This window comes from Lates calcarifer, linkage group LG6 (assembly GCF_001640805.2).
Source record: "Lates calcarifer isolate ASB-BC8 linkage group LG6, TLL_Latcal_v3, whole genome shotgun sequence".
NCBI lineage: Eukaryota > Metazoa > Chordata > Actinopteri > Centropomidae > Lates > Lates calcarifer.
The window spans coordinates 2,385,348-2,401,483 of NC_066838.1; the positions used below are offsets into that span (position 1 = coordinate 2,385,348).

General features: G+C 43.5%; 1 protein-coding gene across 4 annotated transcripts in view; it reads right to left on the minus strand.

Moving 5' to 3' along the window:
• Positions 1–12,172, minus strand: part of atp2b3b (ATPase plasma membrane Ca2+ transporting 3b) — a 45,971-nt gene extending 33,799 nt beyond the window's left edge. For 3 of the 4 annotated variants that reach the window (XM_018700152.2, XM_018700155.2, XM_018700154.2), the window contains exons 1-5: positions 11,567–12,172; positions 6,508–7,316; positions 2,637–2,834; positions 1,353–1,610; positions 663–788 (exon numbers count right to left, since the gene is read on the minus strand). In XM_018700152.2, the coding sequence (XP_018555668.1) occupies positions 663–788; positions 1,353–1,610; positions 2,637–2,834; positions 6,508–6,757 (832 nt within the window). In that variant the 5' untranslated portion in view covers positions 6,758–7,316; positions 11,567–12,172. Of the gene's footprint in view, positions 1–662; positions 789–1,352; positions 1,611–2,636; positions 2,835–6,507; positions 7,317–11,558 lie in introns of all 4 variants that reach the window. The other variant, XM_018700153.2, reaches the window with a different exon arrangement.
• Between the last annotated feature and the right edge of the window lie 3,964 nt (positions 12,173–16,136).

The window sequence follows — 16,136 nt, forward strand, 5'->3', positions numbered from 1 at the left end:
ACAGAGGTGTAGATTCAGCTGTGTGATCATTTTGGAGTGATGTGTGTCTGTGGTGTTGCTGAACTGTAATGCGACATGTTGACAGGTGTTCTGATTATTTTGCCCACCCCATTCAAATAATTGCAAGTAGGCTGCAATACAGTTCGAAAGCACCACACACTGCAGCCTCCAAAATGATCACACATTGAGTTAACACCTCTGACCAGCCTAAATCTTACTATTGTAGATCTTATGTCTATCATGGCATGGTCATGCCATGGCATTATACACTGGGGCAGCATTAATATAAACTCTTAAGGCATGAATGTGTTACAGTTGCCTTATATGCAAATAAGTGTTGACCAGTTATGCTAATAGGACTATGGACTGAAATATGTATTGTATTAATTGCTTAGCATTTGCATTAACACCCAGCGATAAAATGTACATATGATACAGTAATTTAGTTGTGTGTTACTTTACCCATCCCTTGTACATGCAGGAATTGGACAAAATACAGCTTAAAAGTTGCCAGTGATTTGAAGGAAGACCACTGCCTCAATAAAAGCAGAGCATCAACTTCAATAAGCGATTTTTATATAGTATTATTATTATTATATGATATCTACTGAATAGAATCAGCTTTGTAACAGAGAGCAAAATTAAAAAATGTGAAAACAAACCTGAGAGCAGCATTGGGTCCTTGTCCACAGACTTGCGCACATGGTCAGACTCTCCTGTAAGAGAGCTCTCATCTATCTTGAGATCGTTGCCTTGAATCAAGATACCATCAGCTGGCAGCAGGTCCCCTGAACACAGATGATCACAGATCAGGGTGTGATTCACCTCATAATTCATGTTCTTTTTAGTTAGGGACATGTCAGTGCATGGGTGCCTAACAAAGAGATGCTGCAGAGAAAAGTAGTGTGGGTATAGCAGCACATTCACCCATTCACACACACATTCATACAGCGCTTGCTCTAAGACCAAAGCACTCTGACACATTCACACACCAATGATACACACATCTGGGGCAAAGTGGGGTTCAGTATCTTGCCTAAGGATACTTCGGCACAGACTGGAGAAGCCGGGGATCAAACCGCTGACCTTCCAATTAGTGGGCGACCCGCTCTACCACCTGAACTACAGCCACCTGTTTTAACAAGTACCTCCCTGTCAGGGTCAGGCTAGCTGTTTTTCTCCTGCTTCCAGTCTTCATGCTAAGCTACCACTGGCTCTAGCTCAATATTCCTGTTGTCATGTCAATGTCATTCCTGTTTGAGAAAGAGCTAATTCATCTTTTTTGTCCAATACATGCAGGCTTACCCCTTCCTCCTCTTTTAAATAATAAGCATTTGCTGTGGTCTCCTTACCGTATTTGACCTGGGCCAAGTCCCCCACCACCATGTCAGCCACAGGGATTTGGATGACATTTCCTTTCCGCACAACAGTGAACTTCTGTTCTTGCTCGATCCGACTCTGAAGACCCCGGAACTGCTTTTCTTTGGACCAGTCATTAAACGCCGTCACCAGGACAACACACACAACAGACAGCAAGATGGCCGCACCCTCAATCCAACCGGTGTCACCCTCACCTTCATCCTCTGCACCCCCTGACACATTCCCACAAGCTGCAGAGAGAGAGAGAGAGAAAGTGAGAGAGAGAGCGAAGTACATAGCTAGAGATATGATATGACAACTGAATCAAATAGTATTTAACCTCCCTGAAGCAGCAGCTTCAGCTGGTTGGTGGCATGGGTAGCTGGATAGGTTCGCTATCCATTACGTTTTCAAATGTACGATGGAAAGCCAAAGTAAAAGGACAAAGTGTGATCTAAATATAATGCCAGCCACAACCAAAACTGACAGATGACAGATACCAAAACTACCTGATTCATTGTGGTAAGCCACAGTGAGACATTTAGCTATGACCTGAAACAAATAATATGGCAGACTGCAGTGGCTGTTACTGACAGTGGTTGCCTTTGACTAGAGTCTGTGTTTATTATCATGTAATTTACTACCATTGACAAATTTAAGAAAAAAGTACATGACTATAGTTAGTTACGTTGTACCACCATACCTAATAAAATTAATGTGAGGATATGAGGTGTTGACATGTGCTGCTGTTATCTAGAGTGCACTATGTGGTTTCAGACAGAGCCACTGTGTCCCATGTTTCCTCTTTCTGTCCACTAAGCCCACTTCCTCCCTATCATGACTTCTCACTGTGGTAAGCAGACCCAGAAAGCTAATGGCAACAATTTGGTAATCCCTCTTACTTTTCATCTCACTCGCTTTTGTCTATTGTATTAGTTTCCTTTTATGCTGTGCATTTTCTTCTTTTAACTGTGAAACCAATAAAGATGATTAGACCATTACAAAGCAGTCTTTCTGATTTATCCAAAAACAAAAAAGTATATATGTTGATTAACACTACCTATAGAAAACTCTGCTTCCTGAAATTAGAGTCATATTTTTTTCAATGACAATGCTTTTGTATTTATATATTTGTAAACTTCATCAATCAACTATTCAAATACACCTGAGCCTGGTACTGCAGCAGCATGTCAGTGTGTATTCAGCATAAGAATACAATGTTAGCCCAGTTTCCCGCCCAAATGACCCATCCCACCCCTCCCTGCCCCTGTCCTCACCTTCGCTTTCCTTTCCAGGAGGCTGGTAGAAAGAGAGGCCAAGGGAGATGATGGCAGCGGCCTCCAAGATGATGAGCGTGACGTCCTGTAAGGCCTCCCACACAAGCTCCAGGAAAGTCTTGGGTTTCTTTGGGGGGATGAAGTTTTGGCCGAATGTTTGGCACCGACGATCCAGGTCTGCTGGGTCCCCACTGAGACCTGAGAGATAGAGAGGGAGGTTGAGATGGTGACAGAGATGCAGAGAGAAAAAGACAGGTGACAATAATGGCTGAGATGTTAGCACATTTCTTTATGAGGAGAAAAATATAAATCATAGAAAGTGAAGTGATCAAAACAAAAACATCTGCATAGTCCTTAACGGATAAGCACTATAGATGATGGATGGATGGATGGACAAAGTCAAATCACTGAATTATGGAAGCTAACTCCAAATGTACTTTCCTGCCTGCAAACCTTGTCTCTTTCATCTCCAGCCTTGCTGCAACATCTCCATCCTCCCCCTCCTCTCCCCCTCAACCTCACCCCTAAGTGATTCAGTTTCCATGGTGACCAGGATATCAGGTCCAGGGCTTCCTGTCTCTAACAGGTTTCTGCCCAGCAACAGGTGATGTCATTCTTTCAGTGTAAGAGGTTTGAAGCAAAGCTTTTTTTTTGGATTGGCTGTCAGGGAAGGGGAACAGCAATTTGTATGCTGTGGTTGGCCAAGACCGGTGACTATCTTTGTGTCAGTTTGCCTATGTGTGTGTGTGTGTGTGCGTGTGTGTGTGCGTGTGTGTTTGGTGACATCCTCCCTCCAATGTGCTTGCTGCAGGGAGTCATATGAAGCTCCCAGCGTTGCTGAAGAGTTGTGTGGCAATATGACGCTCAACAGGGTTCAGGCCAAGGCGAGGAGGAGAGAGAGAGAGACAGGGAGAGAGAGAAAACAGGTGACCTTATGCTGAGTAATCACAGCGAGCTGTATCCTCCTTTCATTAGTCCATCCCTTTCTCCCTCCCTTTCTTTCTCCTCCACTCATCTATCCCTCCATTCTTCCTTTCCTCCTTTTCCTCTTCCACAGCCTCTCTCGTCTCTCTCTCAATCTCCCCTTGATGTGTCCTTGACAATGCGGCAAGCTGTTCTAGCTTTCCCTCCTCACCCCTCACCACCCCCCACCATCACCACACACACACACACACACATACACATACACACAAACACATACACACACACTTTCTCTCACTCCCTCTTTCTCATCATTTCTCCTCCTCCTCCTTTCTCTCTCTTCAATGTGGATATAATGGTCTCATACTGCAGTGTCGGGGTATCCATATCTGTGTTTGTGTGCGTATGTGTGTGTGTGTGTATGAGACAGAGAGAGAGAGAGAGAGAGATCCCATTCTGTATTGGTTTAACCCTGACTCTGCTCTGTGTATCATATTACAGATGATGTTCAACATAAGCTGCAACATTATGTGTATGTACGTGGTGCATACACCCTGGTGTGTCATATGCTATCTATTTGTGTATTATTGTTGTAAAATATGCATGTCTGTATATACCCATATTTTCACATCTGATCTGTCAATTCATGTTCCTCCTCTGTGATCAGTTTTATTGCAGTCATACCAAGCACAGGCAGCAGCCTTTGTGGTGCTGTCAAACATCTCAGATCTGGAGCAGAAAACATCTTGAGATGTGAGTTCTGATGATCAGTCACAAGTTGGAGCAGTGTTTTGAGTAATGACATTAGATTTTTTCAAGGTGGGTAACATCTCTCTTCCTCTGCGTTTGCACTTTGGCTGGTTTGTCACACCAGGAGATACCATATGTAATTTGTGAAAGTCAGCACAGTGCAAAAGAAGCCTGTCCAAGTGTGTGGACGACAGTGTTTGTCTGTTGTTTGCCAACTGTGCTTTGTAGGGACAACTGCAGATACATGACTCTCTCTCTCTGTGTGTGTGTGTGTGTGTGTGCTGGGTTTGTTGGGACCTGCTGCACTGATTCCTGACCAGCTCGCAGTATCAAATTAGCAACACTCAACACAGACTTACTGTAACGCAACACCCACCAACTCTCTCACTTTTTCTCCATCATTCACTCTCACTCACACACACACACACACACACACACACACACACACACACACACACACACACACACACACTCCTCTTTCTCCATTCACCCGTCTCTGTTCCTCACCATCTCCATCTCACTGCTCTCAGTCATCTTTTTCTCTCTTGCTGACTTTCCCAGCCAACTTCCCTCTGCTGTTGTGTTGCTAGGTTACAAACTAGTTGAAGGAGTGGGTGTAGTGTGGTACCACACCCCTGTTAGAACATACAAATGTGCACACGCATACATATATGCTAAGGATATAGAAACACAAACTACCCACTACAAATCACTGATTGGCATAATCATATTAACTTGTTATTTTGTGTGAGAGAGAGAGAAAGAAAGAGAGAGAAGGTTTAAGTTTGCAAGTGAAAGGTATCAATAAAATATCGTGTAATTAAATTTTGTTACTTTCATTATCATCTCTACTTTAAATTAGTGCAGAAGCAACATTTGTTGATTAATTAATTGGTAAAATAATGAGTTCAGTTGACTCATTTGCATATTACATATGAGTACCAAACATTTCAGTGAGCAATTTCAAAACCAAATTTGGGCCCTGGTCAGTTTAACAGGCAGCGGCTGATTATTTTCACTGTAGATTAAAGTACAGATTATTTTGATGATTCATGGTCTATAAATTGTTAGATGATAGAGTAAAAAACACCTTCAGGTTGCTTGTTTTTGATTTGAACCAAAGAATGACTGATTAATGACTGAAAAAGTGGACTTAATGATTTGGAAGCTGACAGTTTGTCGATTAAATAATTAGCTGATTATCAAATCACCAACTGTTTTGATGACTGATTAATAATTTGAGGCCTTTTGCAAACAAGAAAGTCAAACATTTGCTGAGGGATTTGATGTTTTTCTCATCATTAAATAAATTAACTGTAGATTTTTTGGATTAATCTATAGTGAAAATAATATATATAGAGAGAGAATAATGAAAACATGTCTGAACCCACAATAAACCCAAACACTGCACCTGTAACAACTGCAGTTGTGCCATTGGAGATTCTAGCCAGTCCTTGCACACTTTTACTCCATTCATCCATGTTATTGATTTACTCTGTCAGCTTTCCATCCATTCATCCACTATAATCCCCTCATCTAATCATCTATCAATTCATCCACCCATGTTCTCCATGCATCTAACTTCACCAAAAACTGCCTTCTGTAGCCAGGACTACACTGGACTGTGGTGAAGTTGCTGCATTTAAAAAAAATTCAGTCCTCTCGTGTATTAATGATGCATTTGTAAAATAAAATGAATGTTGTCTTGGTCATTTTTCATGATCAAAACATTTTGTCTATGTATTAGTATTGTTATAGAATGATTGGTGAACACATGTAATCACTTTCAAATGTTTGAGCCAAATGACGATGACGTATAAATCATGAATTGGACACAGATTCAGTAACACCAGACGTGCAGAGGTGTTTATGTGTAACTCCAGCCAAGAGAACAATGTCATCCATCCTTCCACTCCTTCATTCAGTTAATCTCAGTGTACCAATTCATTCCCCTGCTAACCCATCTCCATTCATCCACTCTACAAATCCATCCATCCAGCGGGCCAGCAATCTATTCACTCATTCATGTGTCTACTCATCCACCCATCCACTCCTCCATCAGTCTATTTATACATCTGTGCTCTCACACATTCATCCATCTAGCCATATACTCCTCTATTATTCATTCATCCAACCTTCCATCCATTCCTCCATCTACTTTTTAACCCAATCAGCCATTCATCAGTCCATGCCTGCTCACCATCAGTGATGTTGGACTGTAGTCTCTGGCAGAGCCCCTCTGTGTCTCCGTAGCTGTCCTGGATCTTCTGCAGGGCATCGGCCCCTCGGAGCTCCATCAGCTCCCTGAGCTCCTTCACCGTGACCCCAAAGTCTCCTCCTACATGGCTGCCATCTGCCCTTCCTCCTCCTCCGCCCCCACCTCGAGTCCCTTTAGGATAAAACTCCACTGCACTGTTTGCCATTTCACCCATCGTGGCTGTTGTTGACATATCAGTGAGGGTTTTCTCTGTTTCGGTCCTCCTTTCTCCTGTAGTCTGTCCTCAACTCAGTTCCACTTTCGTTTGGTTGGTGGAGGGGTGTTCATGTGCTCAACAGTCAGAATCTCAGTTCTGCCTTAATATCTTACTTAAAAATGTGTTATTATAACGATATGTCTAAACCCTTGTTTAATTTTATTTTTGTTTATTTTAGTCTCCTCACTATCTTGGCCTAGCCTCCCACTGCTCCTTTAGTTCTCCATAACAGGAGGAGGAGGGTGAGGGGGATGAAGCACAGCAAGCAGGGGCACTTCAGAAGCGTGACGTCTGAATGAATCCAGCTTTCTTTTCCTTCGTCTCCTCTGCAACTCCGCTCTTTCTTCGTTTCTGTCCCCCTCCCTCCAGGGTCACGGCCGGTCCATGGACGGACGGACGGGCTGACGGACTTAAGGAGAGGGATGGACGGATGATGGAAGGATGGAGAGAGGGGCGAGCGAGGCAAAGGCGGCTGATAAATCAGAGACAGTAAGTGGATCCAGTTCAGAGGTAGCTACTGCTGCACCACCAGGACCTAAGATAGGAAGAGATAAAACATTACCACTCTGTTCTACTGATCTCACTCACTACCATTACATCAAATAATTTCTGAGGCAGACACAAGGCATGCTGAAACTGGATTGAGTTGGGAAACTTTTGATGCAGTGGCTAAAAAATCTACCATTAATTCATTAGTGTTGATCTAAATAAATATCAAAGTATCCCTTGAAGAGGGAAGTAGACGGAAGAAGTATACAGTCATGTTATAAAATCAGAACAAGCACACATACAAGTATACATTTTACAATAATCATAGATTAGATTTTGATTAGATTAGATAGATACTTTATTAATCCGCAAGGGAAATTTACATTCATAGTCTCTTAACCCTCGTGTTGTCCTCTGGGTTAAAGTGACCCGGTGGCTGACAATGTACCTTTGTGTGTGTGTGTGTGTGTGTGTGTGTGTGTGTGTGTATTCATGACGGTGAAGCGGTTATCTTTTGTTTTTGAATAATAGTAAGAAGAGAAAAGTATACGGAATACGAAGGGCAATACGAAGGGCAACGGGAGGGTTAAACCTCTGCTCAGTTTTTCCTCATATTTAGTTATGTAAACATCATTGTCTCACTTCATGTAATTTTTAACTCGAATTTGTTATTTTTTTGTTCACATATAATTACCCTCAGTGGATATGGCTAACATGTTTGAAAATTAGCTTATTTAGATATCCAGCTAACACTGAGCAAAATTACCATTTATTTGGAGTTTTGTTTTTGGCCACCTGACAAAGGAAAGTCCAATAACCATAACTTTGCCTCCTGAGAATAATATCTCATCTCCCATCAAATACGTCTCTCATCTCATATTGACTTTACTGGGTATCACCACCTTCCCTGTTGCAGGATGGCGTTATTCTATTGTTCTTGTCAAGAAACTCAATGAAGACCAAAACCAACAATGTAGTGTAGTGTGCAGTCCCACAGGCCCGTTTGTTCTTACTGAAGACATAAATCTTTTACTTAATATGTAAGACTTTGCCATCACTACTTAGCCAACTTTAGCATTAGCAGTGTTTTTTTGCATTTACCATTGATTGTACAAGAGGTGAAAGAATGAGGTCTGAAGCTGAACTCTGAATGTTTTTTACAGTTGTCAATGCTAAACTTGGCTATGAAGCAAAAACTCACATATAGCACCTTTAAATACACCTCAAGTATATATTTTTTGTTATTTTAAAAAAGGCTTCTGTAATTCAAAAACATGGCACTGTAGGTTTTAACAACTGCAAATAGTGGCAATTAGCGGCAACTGTAACTAAATATTCTCAGCATCACACATGACACAACATATTCTGCTTTCCCTATCAGGGTATTTTACATAAGGATGAGCATTAAAAAAACAGAGCTGGAGCTCATCATTAATTCCTTTTCTCCTCCCTCCTCTCCACTCTTCGCTCTCCCTCAGCTCCCTCTGCCTCTTGCATCTTCTCCCTCCCTTTTTCCTCTGCCCTGCCATGCTTCTATCCTGACTGAGAGTGTTAGTTTATGACTGAGTCACCCTGCTCTGCCTTTGAAGCTTCCTCTCGCTCTCCATCTTTTCTTATTTGCCTGCTCTTCCATCTATTTATCTATATCTGTGTACTCTATCTATACAGGTTTATTGTTTTTTTTATTTTGTTGGTGGTGGTGGTGGTGGGGGGGTGTTGCCTTGTCTTGTGGTGTCTCATTGCTTGTTATTATTTTACCTTCCTTTTTTCCCCTCTCTTAACTCCCTCATTTTGTTGTCCTCCTTGTCTATCTGCTTCCTGCTACTGCAATCATTTATTTACTCAGCCAGTCGTGCATTTTCTTCCCAGCCCGGTCTCTTACTCACTGATTCTGTCTGATTTTATAACACTCACACAAGAAAAAGCTCTTCTGTTCAGCCTTCCAACTACTGCAACTAACTCTGACCGTGTCTTTCTGTTTGTTGCACAGCTTTGACGTGTGCATGCACATGCGTGCATATGTGTGCACATTAGCCTGCATTACATAAAAAAAAAGAAAACACTTTGTTACTCAATTTGTCACGCGTTCCTAAGTCTTATATACACACACAAATACAGTTTAGCCACAGGATGCAAGCATCACAAATGTACAGTAAACACACAAAGACCCTAACACACATGCCCAGAGACATCACTTATATGATCTCTGTCATGACACACAGAAAACCACAGCACTTTCAAAATGAGAGAGTAAGAGAGAGAGTGAGAGGGGGCTGTCCTGGCTGAAAATGTGTTTGAACATGAAAAGAGTCAGACAAAAGGTCACCACAATCCTCAGTGGCCTGCCCATTTATCCTGAATGTTAGCCCTGCTTCTCCGCACACCATCCCTCAGAGGGTCGGAGCAATTTGATTTTTTTCCCTCTTTTTTTGTAAAAGAAAGTGGCCACTCTTTTCTCTAGGGTATTTTCTCTTTATCACAGCAGCAAGAAGGTTGAGAGGGGTACAGAGTGGGAAAGACACAGGAGAGAAGGTCCTCACGGGATTTGATTCTAGGCCAGCAGCGCGTATGCTTTGTGACTCTACTGTGTGTGTATGAGTGTCTGTGTGTGTGTGTGTGTGTGTGTGTGTGTGCGCGTGTGCTGGATGGGGCAACCCAGGCTACATACACACACACCTGAGCAAATGTGACCACACAAGCATGCATGCACTCATGTTCCTGTCAGTACTTCTTGTGCTGAGAATTGTCATGCTTGGTGAGTGTATTCACGTTATGGCTCAGTGTGTGTGTGTTTGTGTGTGCACTTGTCAGTATTTCGTCTCTCCGCCTACAGTGGCTAGCCTGCGGTCCACCTGTGCAGCTGCAGTCCTACTTTCCAACAGGCAACTGAAGGGTCACCTCTGGCAGGGCCCTTGTATCTGGGCTGCTGCCTGCCGTCGCTGGCTCGCCGCCAGTCACACACTTCTGTAATGCCCAGTGGGAATAGCACACTTAGAATTCGACACAGTCAGTGGCTGGAGCCATTAAAGGTGGGCCGCCAACAGGGCACAGATATCTGCATTACTGTAGAGCATTAAAGCAACTGGATGATGCTGACTAGGATGATGATGGTGAAAGTTTGACAGAGGGGAGTGTGGGTGTTTCTGTTTGTAAAGAAAGTAAGTCCCATTTAAGACTGATAAACGTCTTCTCTGATGTCAGTCCATCTCTCTTACATCTCACACACATGTCCTAATGCACACACTCTCTCACAGTGTCCCACGTCCCTCCCACATGAGTTGCTATTCACCTCCACCCAAAGCCACACACACACACACACACACACACACACACATATTTAATTCAGCTGGCAATTGCCAGCAAGACTGTGCACTTCAGTGTAGGAATGGCCCCATGCAACAGTGTTTCCCAAACAAAACGACCTTTCCTGGTCACCTTCAGAAGTGCCTGAGCCTCATCCCTCTGCTCTTCCTCAACACATATGGCAACTAGAGTAGGTCCTGATTAAAGCTGAGAGACTATACTGTAGGCCTACTAAAAATGTAAGGAGCGAGTGTGAGTGTGTGAGCGTTTGTGTGTGTGTGTGTGTGTGTGTAGCCTATGGTGCGCCACTTGCCTACCCTATGTCCCTCCGCAAGGTTACCGGCCTGGCCACCGCCGGCCCGCTCTGCTCAACTCATACCCACCCTGTGCCGGGCGAGTTGTGAAGGTCCCTCCGGCCAGAGATCATTACCAGATCAAACCGACACCCCCACAGCTCAGCGCTGCAGGTGCGACAAACAACGCAATTGATACCCAATAGCCTATAGCCTGGTACATTCTAGCGCCCGGGAAAACCAAGAGGCAAACGGAAGAATAGCGCATGCTGCTCGCTGAAAACGTTGGATTGCAGCCCTTCATCAATTGACACAGGACACGAAGGGGGATGGATGGACGGATGGATGGAGGGATGGATGGATATGTATCATTAGCTCTACACACGCGCACGCAAGCATATTCACGCGTACACGCGCGCACACGCATACACACATACTCCTTCATAATGTCATAACGCTGTTTGCCAGGGTATTATGGTATGCCCTACTGTATAGAATATTATTACAGCAGTGTAAGGCCTGTGATGAGAAATGCCACATTAGGCCCTGTGTTACATTCTGAAAGTCCGTTAATAACCTTCCTAAAGGCTATTACTGAATCTCAGCTAGAGCAACACATCTTCCCTAATAAAAAGGGCGCTGGAGCACCCGGGGTAAATAACAGCCACGCACGCGGGCACGCACGGACTCACCGACTCACCGTGCAGGCCGAGCTCAAGGACATCAGCATCAGCGCGCGGGCGGGGGGGCAGAATCCCCGTTAATCTGCGTGTGCGTGAAGCGGAGAATGTCCCAGACCAGACGAGAGGATACAGCGGGGACCGGGGCTGCGGCAGCTCCGGTTGCCTGGAGTCCGAAGGAGTGAAGAGATGAAAGACGACGACGGTGCTGATGAATATTCCGCTCCGCGCGGTCACCTGACGGTTGGTCGGCGGAGTTCTGCGGCGGTTGAGGAGAGAGAGAGAGAGAGACAGAGAGCGAGAGCTAGAGAGAGAGAGAGGATGCGCCGGGTTGAGGGTTTAAACACCTCCGTTGTGGGGAGGGGCAGTCCGTGCGCCTGGACGAGGACTCGCTGGTCGCGGATGTGACAGCTGCTAATTTGACCGAATTCGGTTAACTGTTAAGGACACTGAAGAAAAAGAAAAGAAAAAAAGAAAAGAAACGCCGCGGAGAGAGGAGAAGCTCATGCGACATCTTTGGAGGAGGAGGAGGAGGAGGAGGAGGGGTTGAGCCGCTGCGAGAGCCCGCGCGCACAGGAGCTCGGTCGCAGCATCCGCGAGAGGAATCAGACGAGGGAGGGGTGGTGGAGGGCTGCTCTATACGTCACCCCCCACCTACTCGGCTGCGTGATGACGACACCACACACATCGCAGGCGTACGCTTTTTGTGTAGGGTATTATCAGTTGATATTAAGAGCCACGTTTTAAAAATTCTAACTCCGACGTACAGATGATCCCAAAGATGATTTGTTTGTGAAATATTCTCACATTCAGGAGCCAGTCCCAGCACACTCTGAGCTAGAGTCAGGGTACACCCTGGACCGGACACCATGCAGTCTATCACAGGGCCCAAATACACTTCTGACTTTTAACTGTGTAATTCATCTTACATGTTAATGATATTAATTCAAATATCGTATCCAGTCCATATACACATACCTGACTTAGGATAAAGTAAGCCCCATTTTCTGTTTCCTTTAGCCTGAAAGAAGATGCGACCGTGAAAGACATGAAACACGTTTTATACAGTATCCTAAAACTAACCACACCAGGGGAAAACCACGAAGAGAAAAAAAACCTGTTTTTTGTTTTTTAAATGGACACACGCTAAACAAAATTGGGATTATGTCCAGAATTAAAAAGAGAAACACAAAATTCCTGAAACAACTGCATTCTACTGAGTATGAGGGTAATAAAAGACTGTGAGGAAAAAAACAGCTACATAAGTTTATATTCATTTCTTTGATTTTCCTTTAAGTTTTGCTTTTTTGTGTGAAATATTGGATAATTGGAGCTCAGTTATTTAAAAACAGAGTTTGTGCTGGGGTCTCTCAATCAAAAAAAACAATAACAAAAGATGTCTTTTATTGATGTTGTGAAGTATTGTGGGATCATGGGAGTCTCTCCAAACCAAAAAAGACCAGGTTAAAACTGGTAAAAACACTGAACAACGCAGTGTCTCTCTGACAGTCAAGCTGAGCTTCTGGTCAGCTTGTCTCTCTGTTAACATATGATCGATTACATCAGGAGGTTTTTACCAGGAGCCAAATAAGCAGAAGTGGTCTCCTCTTCTGCAAAACAAACAGACCCAGTAAATACAGTAAATACAAGCTGCTGAATGAAGCAGTTTCATATTCAAATTTAGTTTCTCCTGTCATTCAGAGAAATGTTAGCCAAGCTGCAGATGTGTTTTACATTTCTTAAGCAGTAACAACAGTTTTATTGACATGATGAGAAACAGGCATTTTGTATGTGGAGTGATAGACACTGAAGGAACAAAGACTGTCACAGTCTAAAACTCAAACTTGCTGGACTCAGTGTGTGGTTGACAATTGAATTTTATTATGTGAAGTGCAGAAACACTGCATTTACTAGCCAATTAGGACACAGCGGAGCCCTCTAGAAAAGCACTGGAGGATTGGTTCCCCACTTTGGGAAGTGCTCAGTCCACAGCTCATGGGACAGGGGGAATAAACCCAGTGTTGACCAATGTGGTCAGAGGCAGCAGAACCTTCCTTCTCTGCTCTGTGCAATCAAACAAAACAGAGACCTGCGGCGCTGTCCGCTGTGCTAAAAGCTAGCTCACCCTAGTGCTGAAGAACAAAAGAGTCCTACGTTCAATGCAGCCCCCTGCCAACACACACACACATATACGCACACCAGCCCTCCACACCCACATCCCGCCATCCACATGCATGACCATACCCAACTGGCTACTGTCAAAGCTTATTATGCAGCGAGCCGGTGTAAGGAGAAAGAGGAGAAATGTATTTATAGATGAATCAGATGAACTTATTAATAGATATCCTCTACACTGCAGGGAGATGGACCACAGACTTGTCCGTCCATGCAGGCACACACATACACATGCACATACACACACAGGCACACACATCTTGATGAAAAGCTTTGTTGCTGATTTTATCATTCCCTCCTCTAATCTTTAACTGTTCCACACCATCTCCCAGAGGCACATACAAAAATTAGACATACTTTCTTTATAGATGCACTAATCTGTTTTATTATTTCCACAAATATACACAAAAATGTCCTCTACCCTCTCAAACACCTTATCTGAAGATAAACAAAATCTTCCAAGAGTGGGAGTTTTGCCTGATTAGTAGTCAGTTCATACTGTATAAATACTGTACTGTATGAAGGGACATTGGGCCTGCTTAAAACACTCTTGAATGGCATTTAAAACTGGGCTAGCACAAACTGCTTTCACTCATTTATCTTACAATCATCCAGGATGTCAACATCAATTCAAAATCAATCAATGATAGCAACATAAAGCTGTTTTAGTGCAGAGTCCTTTCTTCAGATTATTATACACTCACTGAGCACTTTATTAAGAACACCTGTACACCTGATTATTTATGCAATTATCCAATCAGCCAATCATCATGTGGCAGTAGTGCAGTGCATAAATTCATACAGATACAGGTCAGGAGCGTCACTTAATGTTCACATCAAACATCAGAGTAGGGAGAAAAAGTGATCTCACTGACTGACCGTGGTACGATTGTTGGTGTCAGACGGGAGTATTTCTGCAACTGCTGATCTCCTGGGGTTTTGACACACAACAGTCTCTAGAGTTTAGTCAGAATGCTGTGAGGAACAAAAAACATCCAGTGAGCAGCAGTTCTGTGGATGGAAACACCTTGTAGATAAGAGAGGTCGGAGGAGAATGACCAGACTGGTTGGAGCTGACAGAGAGGCCACAGTGACTCAGGTAACCATTTGTAACAACTGTGGTGAATACAAAAACTCTGAGAATGAACAACACATTGAAGGTGGATGGACTACAACAAGCAGACAAACATGTTGGTCCCACTCCTGTCAGCCAGGAATCTGAGGCTGCAGTGAGCACAGGCTCACCACAACTGGACAGTTGAAGACTGTCATCATATGTAGCCTGGTCTGATGGATCTGGATTTCTGCTGAGGAAGCAGATGATAGGATCAGAAACTGGCTTCAACAATATGAATCCAACCTGCCTTGTGTCAACAAGCCTGGCTGCTGGTGGCAGTGTAATGGTGTGGGAAATATTTTCTTGGCACACTTTAGGCCCCTTAATACAAATCAATCATGGTTTGAATGCCACAGCCAATGCTGACCATGTTCATCCCTTTCAGCATGACATTGCTGCATGTCACAAAAGTTGAATTCAAACTGGTTTCATGAACATGACAATGAGTTCAGTGAACTTCAGTGGCCTCCCCAGTCACCAGATCTGAATCCAATGGGACACCTTTGGGATGTGATGGAACTTGGTGGAGATTGGCAGCATGAATGTGCAGCTGACAAATCAGCATCTCAACAATGTGAGGCAGTATATCAGATACAAAGTCCACAGAGAATGATCACCATTGCCATATCCACAGGTACAATATACATACTATATGTAGCATATAAATATATCAAATATTTAACTACAGAGTTGCATTAAGATCTATTTGCCCCTGTGGCTTGTTTTCAGGAGATGATGTGGAAGACATGGAGGATATAATGTAGATAAACTACAAATTTCACTGAGACATCAGCAAAATCACTGCTTTACTCTCATCTTAGCCATAAAACAGTCACACCAAAGCTATTTTTAAAATACCTGGGAAAGGATGTGGATCTTACTGTTTAGAATATTCTCTCTGAAGAAGCCGTTCAGAGTGAGGCTTTTTTTTTTTCACAGTGCCAGTACTACTACCAACACCCTAAATTACATCACTATTGAACTCACTCAAGCATCCATCACTGCAGTGCTCACAGTGGAGAGCAGTGCTGGGTGATGTTAAGATGGCAAAAGTTGATTTTGATGCAATGAACCAGTGGGTTTTTCCTTATCTTGCTGCAGTGATGTAGCAATGTACTCCAAAGTATGTCAGTGCACCATGACATCACTGCTGGGTGTGGTTAGATTCAAAATGTGTAATGTATAACACTCCCAGGCAGCAAAAACCCAGACTTTTTACTTTCACTTTCCCAAATTCAGTTAGCAATCTGAATTTCCTGAGGACATTAAAGGCCTGAAAAACATATTTTCTTAATTGC